Source organism: Neltuma alba, unplaced genomic scaffold (assembly GCF_004799145.2).
Source record: "Neltuma alba isolate B1F8T4 unplaced genomic scaffold, ASM479914v2 tig00011007_pilon, whole genome shotgun sequence".
NCBI classification, from domain to species: domain Eukaryota; kingdom Viridiplantae; phylum Streptophyta; class Magnoliopsida; order Fabales; family Fabaceae; genus Neltuma; species Neltuma alba.
Genome location: NW_021635760.1, coordinates 1 through 19,364, shown reverse-complemented (window position 1 = coordinate 19,364; position 19,364 = coordinate 1). Strand labels below are relative to the sequence as shown.

Here is a 19,364-nt window from a genome sequence, read left to right as displayed (position 1 = left end):
TTTTTTTATATTTATTTATTTATTTATAGTAGTTCTATAGTGATTACACATGTTAAAGAATTTTCTTTTTAATACATGTAATTAATAAGAGTATTTTAGTGAAAACAATGCATTTATTACAAATATTAACTTAACTAATTTTCTTAACACTCAAATTAATTATCTAATTTTTATAGAGGTTCGGAGGCAGTAATACTGCTGGCCAGATGAGGTTTGCTCAGAGTTTTGCTGTGTTGGATTGTTAGTATTCAAAGGTTCAGTTTTGAAGTGAAAGCAAAGTGAACCAAACTGATTTGTTTAGAAAAAAGGTTGATCTATAATGATTTGACTTATCGATTATTTTGGTTTGGTTGTGTTAATTCGATTCAAGTTAAACGAAGTTTTTCTTTTTTTAAAAAATAAATTATTGGTAAACCAGTTTAAATTTGTGCTCCTTTTTGAGGTGAAAATGCCAGCCCTTTTTTTTTTTTCGATGCGAGCTTATTTATACTATGAAGTATATATATTAACCTCGTAAATACTACTCCTCCGATTCTAAATATAAAACCTTTATATACACTAGTATAGAGTCTTATATTTAGAATTAGAGAGTATTATTTTTTTTCTTTCATGTGATTTTGTCAACTATACAGATATCCCCACCATCATATTCTTATTGGTCAACAGCAAACAAAACTTAAATCATATATCTTTGCTTAAAACTTTAATTACAAAAGTAACTCCATTGAAAATGTTATGTACGAATTATATGTAATTTATACATAATGATCAATTTATCTATAGATAACGTTTTTTTAATATTACTCTTTTCATGATTGTCTATAGATATTTTTATATATTTTAATTACATTATAGTATTTTAATCATAATTAGGTTGACGCTAATTCAACTATGCTTGGATCATTGGCCCTTGAACCACTCATTTGACTGAATTTTAGTACCTTGAATAAAAGTATGATCAGTCATCTCAAACTACAGTTAAAAAATATTAACACAAACGGAACAAGACAGAGTCATTCCTTGCATTCCCCTTGAGTCCCTAAAGAGACAGCACGAAGAAGATCAACTTACATAATTGCCTAAAACTCAGTAAACTTTCCAACCAAGGAAATACAACCTACACCTAAGAAGCATCCTAGCATGGTATTAACAAGCATTCAACTATCTCTTACATTAGTCAGGGTCAGAAGCTGAAATGTTTACATTGAAGGAAAACAAGCACATGTAAATTAGGGAAACATTAGAAGATCACCAATATGTTGAAGGAAGCTGAATATTCCATGGCCCACTTGTATGCTTCACGACAAACAAGCTAGACATGACCTGCGTAGCTTGCAGGCCGGAAGTCCAGTGGATTCAGGGCCGATGAAGGAAATTGTGCTCGGCCTGGTAGCCACAGGCCATCTTTATGGGGTTGCAGCATCTGTGGCTGGCTGTGTTTCTCCCCTCGGCCAGCTTCATCCAATGGGGCTTCTTTCTTCTTCTTTACAAATTCAAAGAACTCTGCAACTTGATGAGCATAACTACACACCATAACAAAAAATTTCAAATGCACAAGGTCATGATAGACGTACGAATATGTTCTTGCATGTTGGTTTGTTTCATTAATGATATTTTAAAAAAAAAAATGTCATGCCAAGAAACCAAGATTTTTAATGATCAAGAAAAACGAAGACACTTTTTATCTAGGTTCTAATTCCGATCACTAAGCCAGTTGAAGAAAAGTTCTAAAAACTTTCCAGTCCCTAAATTGAAGTAATGATTATATGAAATTCTCATATTAAAAAAAAAAAAAATCCTATCTAACTGCAGCCAAGGAATACCATCATCAGCAAGTATCAGAGATAAACCACACTATCAGCAAGAACCTAATACAAACATATATTACACTGCTTAACCCAAGTCCCATGAAACTTAAACTTACCGTCACCAATTTTAGGTAGTGACAATTCAGTAAGACTCATTAGAAGACTGTCCAAATGAAGTCACCTTAAAGTTTCATGAACAAATCGTTCAACATAAGAATGTAGACAAGAAACGGGGGGGAAAAAAAAAAGAGGTAAAATTATATAAGTAAGGATTAATTCAATGATGCTGCAGAATTCTTATTTCTAACAGTGGTGGGGGAGGCAGAATTGCCTCTCATTCACTAGATTGCGCCACGTGTGAAGCACATTAAGCAGACGACTTTATTAGAGATTAAACACCTTATCAAGAGATAAAGGATATAATCATCGACATGAATAACAACCCTCTATTAGAGATTATATAGAGACTAGCATATAGTTTGGCCACTTATCTGTACTGTTTCAGTATTAATAATGGAGCAGTAGGCCAGAATTGTTTTGCACGCCTCATTATTTATTAAATCAGTGCTTTACCATGAAATTTAGCAAACCCAATTTGCAACTTTAATTAGCCGAACCTAGAAAAGAAATAATCAAGCGCAATAGAAAAATCACGTGGGTAAGTAGACATCTCACAGAACCAAGTTTAGTCCATGTTCAACGCTATCTGAGCAAGAGATAGATAGCTTACTGTCTTTTTGCCTCAATGTCTCTGCTGAAATCAATATTGGGTTCGCAGTCCAGAATTAATGCAGGAACCTGCTTGTTATAAAAAATTCTCAAGCCGTACTACTAAATAACGGATAATAAAGTTAACACATCGATATCAAAAAGATAATACCTTCTGAAGGCTTGAATGCATACGATCACCCTCCAGATAAAACACACGCTCCCTTATAGCAGGATGCAAGGAATTGTCGACATGCAGAGGCAACTTACTCACAGATAACACTTCACGACTGCCGCTTTGGAAGGGGTATAACCAGCTTTCATGCTTTTCATGGAGGTCACGGAGATAATCCAATGTGACTCCACCTTCCTCTTCCCTCCTCCTCAACCTCATTCTCTTATGGCAAGTATCAGGACTTGCCCTAAGATAGATAAAACCATCAGGAATAAGTCCAGGCAAGCAGGACACAACAGGATCGAACCACGAGTCATAAATACTAATCTCCATCTCATTCATCCACTTAGCCTCATGAACAGCTCGTACAAAGACCTTTATGCAACATTCAAGATGTCATAAGAATACACTAGTGTTGAATCTCTCAAAGCAGGGTTTTTTTTCCCCCTTGATTGTTTTTTTTGGCCAATGTTTCCCCTCTTGAATTGGACAAATGAGAAAAAGAAACAAACACATGCTGCCAAACCATCACTTGCAATCACTAAAAAACTCTAACCAATGCATGTTTAAAGCAGTTCTTCTGAAAAATATATAAAATGTGAGGGTAAGAAACCCCATAATAAAAGAAGCAAGGGAGGAAAACATGAATTCAGGAGAAGCTTTGTTAACAAGGTAATTTAACACCAACTTACTAAATAAGGAGAACAATAGCAAAGCATTGAATTCTCACCATTCTGTCACTAAAAACACTCCTCTCCATTAATCGAAGAGGCTTCATTCCACCAGATGACTCTCTTTCCTGCATAACCCTGGTAACAAATACATAGTTCTGAAACGTGTAAGCATACCGTTGGGGCTCAGCATAGAAAGCATCCAAAATATTGAAGTGATCAGCTCCAACATCCTGCCACTTGTTAATGGGTTCAGGAACCACCTCAACAAGGTCACGCAATTCAATTGTTTCATTAGCTATTCTCTGAAGGAAAGTAGTCTTCCCAACACTGATATTACCCTCAACACAGAATGTAATCTGTTTCTTTTGTGGAAGCTGCAAGGAGGAGGTATCATCCAACTCTTCATCCACACTCTTTTTGATGTAGGTTGTTATACTTTCAGCATGGTTCCTGTGGATGATTCCCACAGAACTCTGAAGATATTCAACCATCTTATCACTAGATTTTCCAAAGAACTGCCAAAAAAGATAAAAAAGAACCAGGTAAAAATTTAACCTTAACCTCAAAAAAAAAAAAAAGGTGATGTGACACCTAAGGTGCAATACTTCTTCCTTTTATACAATGCTGACCCTGCTATCTTTCTTTTATGGCAATTCAGCTTGATGAACAGCCTAGGAATTTTAAGAAATAGGTGTAAATTGGCTAGAAGCTAATTTTAGATTCCTAGAAGCACTGGAGTCTTCATAGGCGGACTAAAGTGCAGCAAAATCAAATGTGCCATGCGTAGTGAACATCGTTCCTATTTGTTATAGACAATAAATCCATTCCTCACCCTTCTTCTAGCGGTTCAAGCTTTTGAGATCAAAGAGTTCAGACACACTTGAGTATATAGGAATAAGATAACTGAATTTAGACAAATCATATATGCTAGTCAATCAGACAAGTAAGAGTTTTGTTATCAAAATAGCTTGAATTAGAAATGAAGTTGGAACTTGGATGATAAATAATTGTACTGAAAATACTAAACGAAGCTCAGATATTCTCAAAATATGACATAATAAAGCAACAAGACTATCCAGGCATGATTTATCATTGCAAGAGATGAGGCATCCAGTGATGAACAATGATCAGGCTGCAGGTGTACAAAGCGCAATGACAGCAACATAGACAAATTTATACCTTGTCTTTGTAAAGTTTCTTGAGCTCAACAACCCCAGCAATCCCTTTCCTTACAAGCTTTCTCAAATTTCTCGGACCCACGCCTGGAACAGTCAGTAAATCAGGATTTAGTGACGCCTCAAAGCTACTGGATAAACCCTTCTGTCGCCTATTTAATCTCAAGGGCTTCTCCTCAGAAGCCACTGAACCACAACACACTTCTTCAGTATCCCCATTACCACACTTCTCCGAACCCCTCGTACTCTCACCAACATCAGAAGAAAGAGAAGACCAAGTTCGTGTCCCCTTTATACCGTCTTTAAGCAGAACCCAGGCTCTTGCTTGCGTAATGTCTCTCATACTATCATCAACCACGCACCTACAAGCACCAAAACTTCCTGAACCCGCCAAAGTGGTGAAGTAGCGAGATGAAATAGGAGAGTTCACAGGGAAGGGCTTCTTGGTAAGCGAGAACACCAGGGAATGAGAAAGCCGTACGGAAGAAGGCATGGTGTGAAAATGTGGGGAATAATAATGCGAGAGCGAAGAAAGAGAAAACAAGTGGGTTGAGGGGTTCTTGGAGAGAAGAAGAGAAGGCATGGAGGTGGCCGCAATGGAGGGAATGTGGACAGAAGAAGAAAGGCGAAGCAATGTCTGCATTGGTTCGTCTGAGTCTGAGCAGTGTCACACACTGAAGGCGCGCGGGAAGGCGAAGCGGCTTCTTCTGTAGCTTTGCCCCTGGGGAGGAATTGAAAAAAATTGAAGTACACGGGACCCCAAAAAAAAAAAAAAAACAGAGAGAATTATTTGAATTTTTTAATTCTATCTAAATTAGTCATGTAACCCATACATTTTAAACCTTATTATAATTTACAAAATACATCAAAAATTGGAGAAATAAAAAATTACAAAAAATTTTCGCATAAAAGATAAACAATAAATTAACAAACTCATATTTCTTAGAATAATATTATTTTTTAATGAAAAGATATGTTGATTTAATGAAAATTTTAGGTTAAAACTTTTAGACTAAATAGGCTCAGAAAATTATATTATTAATAATTTGATAACATTGCAATATGTATAAAATTTTAGAAATATGTAGACACAGATTAGAATAGGGAAAAGGAAAAATTTTTGAGTAATTAGATTTATTTATTTAATATACTTTTTAATTGAATCAAAATAAACAAATTCTAACATATTACTGAATTTATCATAAAATAAATAATATGTATAAAATCTCCATGCCTTATTCTGGTCCAAGTAAAAGAATAAAGTAGCATCCAATAATATTATTTTTCAAATACGTCTAATACTCTAATTTTATTTACAATGCATGTAATATATTCATTTTATTTTTCTGCTACATTCAATATCCTAATGTTATTTTTCAGTTTGATCTAGTGATTTAATTTTATTTATAATTTAGGGTGTTGAATACCCAATAAATAAAATTAAAGTATTATAAACATATAAAAAATAATATCAAATACTAAATGTATCATAAGATTAAGAAAATACTACCTTCAGTCCTAATTATAAGAGCTAGTTGACTAATTTGAAGAGATTAAAGAAGTAAGTTGAGTTAGTTATTTGTCCTAAATAAGTATTTTTTTTCTTAAAATATCTTTACTAATTAAGAGTATGGTTAAAACTATCATTGTTAAAAAAATTATTTAAAAAATATATAATATAAAAATAAAATAAATTAAAATCCTATAATTATGACCAAATCAAACAAGTTGGACCGGAATAGTAGCATCATGGATGTTACTTTATCCTAATTTAACACATACTCCCGGTGATACAATTTTGTTTTTTATTTTGAGGAAAATAAGTCAAAGAAAAGCAACCATGGAAGAAAAAGCGGAAGCACAGGACCGTGCTGTCAGGAACGTTGGGAGTAGCTTCCGCTGTCTCGTGCGGGTCAAAAGATATTATTATCAAACTGTCTTTTGCAAAAGCTTTATTATAAACGAAAGCATGGGAGAAATTATTCTCCACGCCACATCCTTATCATGCCATAAATGTTCTGTGTCTTACAGCCACGTGTCATTAACATACAATTTTTATTATTTACAAAAATATGCCATCTTCGAATCCTAGGACAAGTCACACGTATTGCCAAAACTAGACTCTCTCTTTTTTTTTTTTTTTGCCCATACTAAAATTGGACGGGTCATTCGCAATGACAAGTCAACCTAGGTCGTATGGGAAAAAAATAAAATTTTTAATGACTAGGCATAAAAAATTGGGTTACCATTTAATACGTTGCATCCTAATGACCTTTCTCTACGTTCCATTTTTTTTTAACCATCCAGCTACGTGTCATCTGATAAGTCCATGTTATCATTGTAGCACCATTTACAACTCTTCATCAGGTTTGAAGTTTGAACATCATTCCATGTCCAGGAAATAACTTTTTTTAAAAAAATAAATTCCAAGGACTACAATCACGAATTTGCAATTTAAAGAATTAAAATTAAAATGAATCCAAATTTCAAAAATCAAAAATTATATTTACCCAATCAAATTTGATAGAACTTGTAAATATAGTAATTTAAAACATTAAAAAAATATAATTTACTCTAAATGACATCATCCGCATGCCACGTACGTGTTTCTCGTTTGTGTCCCTCAAGCTTGGTGCTAAACACAGAAACCCTTTCACATGAAGTCATAAATGTTCACTTTTGTTTGCATCCTTTAGCAAAGGGAGAAATTTAGAAAGAAAAAGGAGGCAAAGCTGATAATTATTGTTAAATACTACCTCCGGTCCTAATTATAAGACCAGTTGACTTATTTAAGGAGATTAAGGAAGTGTTAAGTTAGTTATTTGTAATAAATAAGTGTTGTCATTCTTAAAATATCATTGCTAATTAAGTGTATTGGCTAAAACTATCATTATTAGAAGGGCTATCTTAGAAAAAAATGCATAAATATGAAAGAAAAAATGGATTGGGGTCTTATAATTAGGACCAAACAAAAAATCAAACGGAATCTTATATTAAGGACAGGAAGTAGTAATGATTACAATAATATCGTAATAGTCTAATAGACAACACAAAAGACATTACCTTTAATACGCCAATGAGTGCTCCACAAACGGTGGCCAGTCATAAAGATTCACACTATACCAAGTGGCGGCCAAGGTGCTGATAACATAATGAACATGAATATACAAAAGAATATAGAATTTCAAATAAATATTTCATTTTTTTAATATTCTAGGACATAAAGAGCATAACAATTTGAAGATAAGGATTAATAGAATATATTTCAATCTATTTATTAAATATATTATGTTTCTCAACAATCAATTATATGTTTATTAATGGTCAATATCTTTATCTTAATTAGTAGTATAGAGTATCGTAAGATTTTTTTTTTCATTTTTGGATTTAAATTCAAGTTTTGTTATTTTATTAATAACAATTAATATTAGTTTATAAGTTTATAGTTTAAAAGTTTAATTAATATTTAAATATTTAATTATATTAATTTCATATTTAATTTAATCAGAATTTCATTTTATAATTAATATAAAATATTATTATAATTAATAATTTGTCCCACCTTGGGTGCCCCAACCCTCCTAACTAAACGAAAAATGAATATCAATATGATATATCATAATATTAAAATCTGATCTGAATGACTTTGTCAAAACAATAAATCAGTTAACTAATCCCTTGGTATAGTCAAAAGTTTTAGACAAATTGATCAAGTCGGACCAGCTTGTCAAAACATTAGGTTAAAAAAATAACAATCTATCATATTTATATTTTAGTACCTGTTTTATTAGATTATGATTGATTTATACAAAATTATTCTATTCACATGCGAATTAATACTTTTTTAATTTAAATATTACTCTTTTTAGAGGTATTTATGAATGAATACTTTTAATATACAATTAAGTTGTATTATTTTATTCATGATTGAGTCCACCCTATTTCAACTAACTTAAATGACTAATCCAATTTTAGTACTCCTTTGGTCCTAAATATAAGACCTCTCTCGTAGTGTAGTTTACACTACAACAGGGGTCTGAGTCACAGAATGCGTGTGCTGCCCACAGAGGTCATGATTATTTCGCCGCCTGCTACTAAGTTAGGACAAAGTAAACAAAGATTACAAGACAGAAAGAGCCAATCTTGTTCAGCACGTGCTGAATGATTCACTTCCACTAAATCAAGTTTACCAAACATCACTTGTCACCAAATAATGAATACTGATGGTCAGTTTAAAGTCTGTCCACAGTCTAAATTATCATAATGTACAATGAAATGTGATTTGAACTGTTAATTTTCACCTACGAATCAGAGGACAAATAATAAGGGGAAATCAAAACCTATTAGCTTTGCCTAACTTAAATTAAAGAATGTTTTCTCAATTTCACCACTTAATTATATAAGATAAATTACAGGTATTGAGAGATTCGTATTCTTAAGGAGGACTAAAACCTTACTTCCTTAGTTTCTTCTATGCTTGTGTATTGACACTTTCGTTTCTAGCTTCTGCCTGTTTACACATGCAATCCGGCATGGGAAAATTGTAGAGTGAACCACCTGGCTTTTTCATCTCAATTCCCTTCTGATCACTGCGGCGAAGCATCTCTTTCACTTGTTGCTTAAATACTTTCCAACTGCAGAATCAGTATTAGTAGTAAAAATTAAATTTTGAACTTACGCCCACATAGTAATGAATCTGGAAAGTATATCACCTATTATTGCTATCAAAATGTGCTTTTAGTAAAGATGGAAGATAAGTTGCGTAAAAAGAAAATAAATTGCACAAAATGTAATTTTGCATATAGAGAAGTTGTAAAGGGAAGATGAATTGCACGCAAAGAAAAATAAGTTGCACAAAAGGAAGATAAATTGCAGGAGGGAACTAGCTTGCACATAGAGAAGATGGGCTGCACAAAGAACAAAGTGGTCATTTCATATTGTTATTTCGCCTATAGGACCTCATAGCTTCACCTTTCCTAGAGACCATTCCCCCATTAATTTTCAAATGGGCATTTATCCCCAATTTTCCCTATTTTATTTATGGTTTTTATTAAAAGTTACTCTATTAGGAGCTATTGGGCACAGTATAGAGCCCTTACAATGGGACTTCGGATTCAAAAAGAAAATGCAGTTTTAGAACTCTGTTCTCTCTCTCTCTCTCATGCCATTTGTTCTCCCTCTCGGATTTCTCTCTGTTCCTCAGTCCGTCGTCAGATCTTTCTGACCTTTTCTGTTACTCCCTCCCTCTTTCTCCATCAACTCCCCCTTTATTTTCTTGCATAAAGTGCATTCCAAGTACTGCCACCCACCAATTTTCCAAGGGGTAATATTTAAACTTACAAGGTTCTGGCTACTTAAAAGCAGTCTACACCTATTGTGTTTTTTTCCTGCTCAAATAGGATAGAAGCACTCAGATGTTTCCAACGAAACTGAACCTATTATGTCTATATGCAGTCAATCACATAACCTTGAGACGACTGGTATAATAGTTTACCTATAGAGTTTGCATTTATTGTTCTCAACGCAAAAATATTCCTTACCGTGATGAATGAAAAGTTGTAAATCAGATGAAAAGCATGGAAGAAAAGAAATTGCACCTTATGTTGGGGTTGTCAAATAATAGAGCCAATCTTCTCTTATCTGGTCTAATCGTTTTTGCATGGCCACCAAACATATATCGCCTGTGACCCATCAAGAAATGTGGAAAGTTCCCACCCTGAGTCGTAACGAAGACTTCACTATGAAGGCAGACCGTGTAATCAAGTGCAGCCAACCTAGATGAGTGGCCCTAAGCCAGAAACATGAGTTAGAATAATTAACTTGCTCCCAGAGACATTCTTAACTTCAGTAAAATCTAGTTTACCCTCTTGTGGATTGGCCCCAAAACAATTTGCCCCATTGGAAAACTATTCAACATCACAATTCATTCCCTTTCACTGAACCAACCAATAATTTGGTCTCACTTTAAGAAAGCTAACACAAGGTATACCTTCATTATTTGAAAGCATGATAAACTTTAACACTTTCCAGTGTTCCTGAGATTATCACGAGGATTAAATGGGCATTTTTATTTATGTGATATACGAAACCAAACACTCATATTCTGACACTTGATTATCCCAATAAAAATGAAGACCGAAATAAAAGATAGAGATGGTAATGTGGAAATGGAAAAAAATGATGGGAAGAAGAATAAATATTTTAAACCCGAAGGGAGGGCCAAACCACATGTGAGTCCTTTATTAGGTATTTACATAAGCATATCCAGTCCAATTACTCAATACCATGAATGGAGCAAGCTCTTCTGGAGTAGCTAGTGTATCCTTGGTTTGTAATAGCGGAAACATTTTTTTAAGGGGCGCCATAAACTTTTGCTCTTTATAAATCTTTCCTGCTGCAACATATACTGTGGTCGTATTATCAAAACCCATGCCCCTAAGCATCATCCCACCTAAAACATCAAAAAAAAAAAAAAACTAAAAAAATGCTAAGCTGAAAATACAAACTATGAAGCAACAGAGAAATCATCCACTTAAATAAGTGCTACAGCTTAAAAGGGGATTTCATCGTAGTACATCCTACTAGAAGTCTAGTACTTGGAAAATGTAGCATATGCCCAATTGTAAAAGCCCATATACATAACTCCAGAGAGATTGGAGAGCTTAATTGTTTTTGACTTGATCAAGAAAATTGAAGATAGGGTTTATTTTGTATACTAATTTTAAGTAGAATAATGATTTTTTCTCATTTGTAAACATTTAGAGAGATTGGAATATGCATTATGTTTTTAGCTTAGCCAAGAGAGAAAAGACAGACTTTCTTTTCAGCAGACATTTTTTATTTTCAATCCTACCTTATTTTTCTTTTCAAGGGTTGTTCAAGCTTGGCTTTTATTTAACTGTTTTTTCAAATGGGAGAGCATTTGGCATGCATAGGTGAAGATTTTTCGGTAAACCAAACCAGTGAATCCATTACTTTAAAAGAAATGCAAATCTATAGCCTCAGTTTATAAATAAATTTCACAGGATTTTTTCAAACCCTAAATGCCAAACAATTAAAATGACAAAAAAAATGTTTAAATAACTGAGTTCATGGGAATTCTAATTAAAGCCGAAAGGGTTTCCAATAGAGTAATCAGTTCAACTACCAATATAAACAACAAATAAGATGCATCAATAGCACAAAAACAACAAACCTCAAAGGCTTTTAAGTTTTTGAAATCAAAGAAAATAAATAAATTCTTCAAACGATATACCTCCAATGGAGTCATTGGGCATTTTCCATTGATTCGATTTGCACCAGGCTTGATTACTTTATTCTTTCTCCTGAATTTACCCCGCCAACTCCTTTCCCGAGCAATATCCATTTCACGCTTCTCTTCCTCACCTCCATCATACTCACAACATGAAAATGCAACCATATCCTTTTACAGAGAGGATGAACAATCAATAATAATATAAGATTTAATTGACAAACTGAAAATTATACAAAGATATTAAAGATAGAACCTCCTCAAATCGCGAAGATGCACAGAAACATATTGCCCTTTACTTTGGGAGCTATATTTGACCATCCGCTCAACCATGCTTTCCGCAAGTGTTCTTATAGGTTCTGAAAATCTAAGAGCTTCAAAATTGGCAAAGCACCTGAGTCCTTGGATTTTAGAGGGCACATTCTGAGCTAATCTGTTGGAGAAAGGTGCAATGCGAACAGCTCTGCAAAAAGGAATGAATAAAAGTCATCTAATGAGCCACAGACAGTATGACAAGTTAAATAACTAGCAAGTTTTATCAAAGAAGTTAACAAAAATAATAATATAATAGTGGACAAGAAACATCCAGAAAAGGGCCATAACTGTAGCACTTTTTGGCGGAATGTACTTTTAGGAAATCTCTATAATATGCATCACTTAGCTTATAACACAAAATCCCCCCCTGCAATCCTACATTTGTTCCAGAAAGTTGAGAAATACCATCAAACCTAACAGTCAACAATTACATGGATACTCAAGAATTTAAAGTTTTAAATTACCAAGAACCATATGTCAGCTGTCAGGTTGGCTTAGAAAAGGACCCATATATCAGTCTTCAAACACATTAATTACCAAATTGAAAGATTTACCAATTGAATCTAACAAGTTGAGATGATTCAATCATTTAGCAACATGGACTGCTGGAAGAAAAGGAGAACACATCGAATCAAACTTTGAATCATAGCAATCCCAAAGAGGACCGAAGTGGGATGGAGAACCAACCCATTGAAGTACCTCATAAAACATCTCACACTACTGAACTTATGATACAAGTGTCCCATCCTACTTCAATTTCCATCCAGTCGCCAGCCCTATAGAATCAATGTTCTGATGACAACATTTTGTGACACTGCACTCAATTTTTTTTGCTGATCAAAAAATCTTCAGCGGGTAGGTCTTCTACAAAGTTGCTAACCACCAACTTTGATATTAATTGATGGACACCCAAGTGTAATGGATACCAATCGGGACAAAGTACCCCATTGAGCATCTCAAAAATTGGATATCTTACTAAAGCTTCTATCAGGTTCAACCTAAGAATGATTTATCACATCATACTATGATACACACACATTATCCAATGGCTTCTATCCAGCTTGCAAAGTTAAGTCCAATTATCCAAACATGAGCCAAATGTGAGAGCTTAGTTTTCACCTGTTCCTTGTATGAAAACTAACACAAAACCCTAATATGACACTGTGCGCTTAAAGTAACAAAAATTATACCAGTTTTGATTATCAATGTAGGTTTTCCATTGAAGAAGTTGATGACCACCGCCAAAGTGTCTAAGAGGGAGGGAGGCTGGTTTAGGGATCACTATTGCTCACCGCCATTCTAAGCTCTCACCAAACTACTTGAAATTAAGCTCACCTTCATGCATTCTGTTACCTCTGCTTTGAAGTTTTCAGGGTAAAAATTTTAGCTTCTAGTGAGTATTTTTATGCTATTGTCTATTGCAATACAGACCAAAGAAGCTCACCAAACAAACAAATATAAAGAGTCTGGCTTACAGATGCATTTAAAGAAGGAAAACAAAACTGAATAAGTTCGGCTTTACCTAAGGTCAAACTTTGGAAACACAAGGTGGTGGATAAAGGTGGAGTAAGTAAGAAATCATTTCTAATTTGTCAATATAATGAAAAGATTGTAATTTCCATCTTAAAGTTCATTAGGCATTTCATTTTACATCCTTAGTCTCTAAGCAGAAAAGAAGTGTTTAAATTGATTAAAATTAAAACACTCACATAAGGAAGGTCAATTTGAGCTTAATGGAATAGCAAAATATAGTTTTAGTATTATTGTTCAAACACTTTCTGTCTCGAGGAACTGAAAAACAACCAGACAAGTTGTCCTGAAATTAATGAGATAGAAAGCCACGCACCCCATTCCTCGAAGTTGTGGAAGCACCTTCTGAATATATGAGCTGGACTAGTCCAAGCTTTAACTCTAAGATTGATAATGTTACTTATGTTATTGTCAAAGCGCTGAAGTATGTCATCTGGAAGTTGTCTAGCCACATGCACATGATTTTGAAGTGCACTTATGAAGAAATCCTCATCGAATATCTCACCAAATTTGCTGCCAAACATTAAGATTTAGCATATGTTAATGTTCTAATCTATTTAAAGGAATTCAATATCAAGTATCAGATCAGTTATCACAGAATCAAGAGGGACAAATAAGGGAACATTGTAAACAAATAATGTTTGAAACATGATCAGGAATCCAACTGAGATTTGAGACATCAAAAAACTTATGCCCAACCAGAAAATAAAAAATAATAGTTGAAATGCTATTGGAGAAAGCTTGTAGCCAAAAACGGAAACTAATTTTATCATTTCATAAGGTGATTGTTTCTTAGAGGCTGCTAGCATTTTAACTTTATCATTGGCATCAGTAATTTAAAGTTAACTTTTGCCTGTGTTCCAGGTGGTTTGTCATTCTCAGTGAAGCTATGACCGTTATTTATAATCCTACATATGAAACAGACCAAAATTGATACATGTACCCAGAGCCCATCAACGAACGATGATCATCTTCACAAGTCAAAACCACTATCTTTATGCATTTGAAATTCTGTGAGATCTATCCCCAATGCCAAGCATCTAACAATGAACCTAGAGCAAGTAAAATGGTAAAACATGACCCATCTTACAAATCCAGATTTTGAATATGTGAATTATGTGCTGGAAAGAAACAATAAATCACAATAATTCACGTATCGATATAACAGTAGATATATAACAGCTGTAAAATATGAAGAATCAAACAGCCAACACATTAATGTTAACCTTTGCTATACAGCCAACAAAAAGAATTACCTTGAGTCCCGCCAAACACTATTAAAGTGAAATATTGGAATAAGAAGAGTTGCATTTAGCAGTCCAGCTACTGCAACCGCATCAGATATCTGAGATAAAGAAGATATTAGAAAGTGCCAGAACAAAACAGACATAGGATACACAAATGTGACCCATCTAAATTCAAGGAAAAAAGGCCAGATATTAATTTTCATTCTGCCACTGTAATAATTTAGAGCAAGATGCCAAGTAATCAATCACTAGGGGAACCACAAGCAACAAATCCTCAATTCACAATTACTAGCTAGTTTGGCATCAATTTCCAATGGAAATGATAATTGAAGACAATCACCTTCCATGAAACCATGATCTCTATAAAGGAAGTATCAAAGGATTATCTCTTGGATTGCTTTGAGACTTGTCTTCTCATCTATGTTTGTTAATCTTAAAGTTAAATTTTAAAAAATAAAATGCACAGAAGGATAGAGTGAATTTTTTCAGCCCCTAACCTAAGTTTTGCAGACCAACAATTCCATACCGACGTTGGAATCCTAAGCTTTGCAACTTTAAAGAAATTCAAGGAAAAATAAAATGTTAGACTTCATTAACTGACGTACCGACAGCCGTTGTTGATTCAAACCACCATTTGCTTCAACTATAAGAAATCCATTTGACACCGGCAATTCTAGGACAAAAAATCACAGAAAGATAAAAGTTAGCTAATCCCTTCTGGAAAAAAAAAAGAAAAAAGAAAAAACAAAAGATAACAAAGGGACCAGAAAAAAATTTATTCAAGTTCCTGATCTAAGAGTGAATTCAAAGAAACTTCAAGACAATAGTTGCACTTCCAAAGTCAATTTTTCTTTAAAACTTCACTTGACATATCAAGTAAACAGGTTTCCAGGATAGGGGAATTCTGGTTAAGGAAAAAAAAATACCTGTTCTGAGAACACTTTTATCAGCACAAGGCTTCCACCCTTCCCTCTTTAGATTCCATGCTCTGAACAACTGCATGATATTCATTTCATTCATGGTTTTACATCAATTAACACCAACCATCAATAAACAAGAGAAGCAAACTATCAGCCTATATTTGACTACCTATGATTAAACACACAGAGGCGTTTAATAAAACTTACAAAACTACAAAGACAATATATTTTCAATTCAACAACAGATTAGTCATTATATTTCAGCAGATTGAGCCCGTTTTCCCTTTTTTCACTCTAAAATGGCTTATAATGGTAACATTACACTAGCACATTAAATGGCCATCCCCACAACCACAGCCGTAGCACAGCTTCAATCAGTCATGTATCTGATGATATCAGGGAATGAAGTAATCAAGGGCACGACAGATAAAAGAAATAGGAGACCAATGAAGTCCTAAAGACCAATGAAAGTGAGTAAAATTAATTCAAAAACAAATGAAGTGGATCGCCAAAACCAACATGTTTCTGAAGGTGAATTCTTTTAGATGTATTTTCTAATTTTGTTAATGGAACTTCCTACCGCTGACACCTAAAATGGTGAGTAGGATTAAACTGTTGGATATTTGGCCCCAGTCATATGAACATTACTGCCAATGCAATCTTCAGTTTGACTTCAGGCCCATATGATCCCCAGTTTTTTTTTTCCTTGAACTAATTGTGCCTCTTGTCTTGACACCTAATTTTTTTTTCATCAAAGTACTTCAAAATGCCACGCGCACAAGCCTGTTTAAAGCTATTCAAGAAACGTTGTAACCAAAGCAAAGTACTAGTTTGATCATGAATGATCTCCTTGGATGACCATTTTTAAATGTCTTAACTTTCAAATTATGTCTATTACCCCATTCCATGATTTCATAGACATCTTTTGGATAATCCTATCTATTCAGAGTGAGACGTAGCATCATCAATTCATAATCTCTCTATTAAAACGACCGTTTGGGAAATTCTATTCAGATAGAAAACAGCTATACAAGCCCACAACAGGCGTTTGTACGTCCAAAATCCATTATGTATGAAGCACGCGTTAGCATGGGGAAGATTTCATCCCGGCCTAGCAAAGAATGTTAGTCAGTTACCTCTTCGTTTCGTCAACGCCAAAAATCTGCCTTGGCTTACGATTGCAATCCCACTTATCATATAAATGGGAAACCTAAATCCGATGCTAAACCGTCTTGTCATCAGTGACCATTTACATCCTTAACAATTAACTAGAGTAGTAATCAGAAACTCATGGACGCAGAAACACAAAATACGAGATTGTGTCGAATTGTCATTATACTATCAAAAGAAAAAATGACAATAAATATAAAGAAACGTTCCGTACCGCATTCACACTTCCATTGCTGCTCTCAGACTCCATTAAAGGCCAGAGCTTCTCAAACACCTGTGGACTTCTATATACTGAGCCTGGAGGGGAACGCTTGTGTACAAAAACAACCCCATTTTTTATACTAACACCATCAAAGTTCAACGAACCCATATACAGCAACATCCCAGAAATATACAACAGGGGCGCAAACAAAAGCAGGCCCCTCCTTCTGAAAACCGCCGACATAATTCCGAAGAGCAACTTCTCGAGTGTGCGCTCCTTGGAACCCCTGATTCCACCACCGACAAACCCATTCGCCCAGCCATTGCTTTTGCTCCGGCCATGACGGAACCGAGGTGATGAAGGCGGGGAGCTGCCGTTCCTAGCTCCGCCTAAGCGACTATACCCATGCATTACGGAAGAAGCTTCAAAATTGCTGAAATCCCAATAATGAAATCAGGATCCAGCACCTGATTCTCACAATAACATCTGGTACCGAGCTCGAAAAAGTAAATTACTTTCCAAAATGTACTTTATTGCGCAATGAGAATTGCGGTAATTTCTCCCGTCAGCTGCTTTTTAACGCTCAATAAAACATTGAATGCACAGCCGAGGTCGGAATGAACCTATGTTCAAAAGAACTGAACCCGCGGAAGAGAAGATTTTCCAGGGAAACAAACAACGACGAGAAATATGCAGAGGCGAAATTTACAGAAAAGAGAGCACAGCGAGGATGGGGAGGGACAGAGAGAGAAGGCGTGTGAATGTGTGTGTGGGGGAGCCTGTGAGTGGGATAGTATCCACGAAGATGAGCACGAAGTTAAAGCGATGTCGGGGGAGAAAGTGGAGCAATAAAGAAGATCGCGTGCAAAGGGCGTGCCGGTTTTATAGAAAGAAATTGTCGACCGTTGCTGATTCCGAGAGATCAAAATCACGTTGATATGGAAATTTGCAGAAAATTGCATTTTTAGCCCAGTAACATGGTCGTGACTTGAGGGTACAAAACTTCCCTTAGCTTTTTATTTTCAAGAGCACGTAATGTTTTTTATATTGAAAATTAAATCTAAAGGCATATAATTTGATCAAGATTGTTTTGAAAATTTTATATATTTTTAAAATCAAGAGGGGATTCCCATAATATAAAAAAATTCAAAAAAAATTATATAATCAATATAGTATAACTAGACATTTGTCATATAGAGAGTATTTCTTATCCTTAATATGAGTCATCTCATTAAATTTGTTACATGAATATATAATTTTACTCTTATTTATTGTTCAGTACACTATTATTTTCTCCGAACACACACATATATATTAAATAACAGTAAATTTTAAAAATATAACTAATGAGATTTAAAAAAATTTCTTAATTTAGTAAAACATGTTAGAATTGTGACTAGAAGAGTACATTTTACATAATTTTAAGTGAGACATAAATTTTATTATAGATATTGATCTATTAAAATCTAAACTTCTATAGATTTACTATTAGATAAAGTAACATTCGGTATTTTAATCTTATCTTTTATCTGTATTTAACACTCTAATTTTATTTATAATGTATCTAATTTTATTTGTTTTAATTGCATTCAACACTCTAAATCATAACTAAGATTAGAGTGCTATGTGTAACTTAAAAAAAAATCGTAATGTTTGATGCATCCAAAAGATAACATCAAGATATTAGATATAATATGCATAAGATTAAAATATTGAATGTGCCTGAGGATAAAATTAGGTGCATGAATGGTGGTTTATTCTTTGTTATTTTATCAAAATTACCATGGATTTTACTATTTTTTATAACTTACATGGCATGTTATTTTATATCAAGCATCTTTTAAATCAAAGACCTATTTTCTCAAATCATTCCATATCTATCAAATTTTTTAAAAGACAGATATACTTAAAAGAATTTGAAATGAATTATTTGATGCTTTTCTAATTTTTAATATAAGACTTACTTTGTAATTTTGCACTACAAAATAGATTTTATACTCCTCCGGTCCTTAATATATGACCAATTCTTGAGTTGGTTTTGGTCCTAAATATAAGACCCCTTTCTCATTTATTAATTTTCTCTAAATTACCCCTATGAATACTCCCTCAACCATAATCAAATAAAAGAGGGAGATAGGGTATTAAGAAAGATGATTATGGTGTTTTAGGAAAAATGTGTCACTTTTAT

General features: G+C 34.0%; 2 protein-coding genes across 2 annotated transcripts; both read right to left on the bottom strand.

Annotated features, from left to right (window-relative positions):
• Positions 1-1,096: 1,096 nt before the first annotated feature.
• Positions 1,097-5,183, bottom strand: LOC114760635 (uncharacterized). The gene is made up of 5 exons (XM_028949912.1): positions 4,545-5,183; positions 3,422-3,880; positions 2,689-3,066; positions 2,539-2,606; positions 1,097-1,523 (listed from the first exon to the last, which is right to left on the bottom strand). The coding sequence occupies exons 1-5, from the start codon at positions 5,181-5,183 to the stop codon at positions 1,313-1,315; spliced, it is 1,755 nt and encodes a 584-aa protein (XP_028805745.1). The 3' UTR covers positions 1,097-1,312.
• Positions 5,184-8,872: 3,689 nt separating this feature from the next.
• Positions 8,873-17,962, bottom strand: LOC114760636 (O-fucosyltransferase 9-like). The gene is given in 12 exon segments (XM_028949913.1): positions 8,873-9,174; positions 10,138-10,328; positions 10,825-10,991; positions 11,789-11,963; positions 12,049-12,060; positions 12,063-12,255; positions 13,954-13,990; positions 13,993-14,150; positions 14,894-14,982; positions 15,490-15,557; positions 15,811-15,880; positions 17,189-17,962. Coding segments are annotated over 12 exon segments (1,722 nt in total). The 5' UTR covers positions 17,588-17,962; the 3' UTR covers positions 8,873-9,011.
• Between the last annotated feature and the right edge of the window lie 1,402 nt (positions 17,963-19,364).

Excerpts from the sequence above, each read along its gene's own strand:
- LOC114760635 (XM_028949912.1), bottom strand. The coding sequence starts at position 5,183 with ATGCAGACATTGCTTCGCCTTTCTTCTTCTGTCCACATTCCCTCCATT. Across the intron at positions 3,067-3,421 it reads GTGTTTTTAGTGACAGAATG|GTCTTTGTACGAGCTGTTCA; the intron begins GTGAGAATTCAA and ends TGTTGCATAAAG. Across the intron at positions 2,607-2,688 it reads TGCATTCAAGCCTTCAGAAG|GTTCCTGCATTAATTCTGGA; the intron begins GTATTATCTTTT and ends TATAACAAGCAG.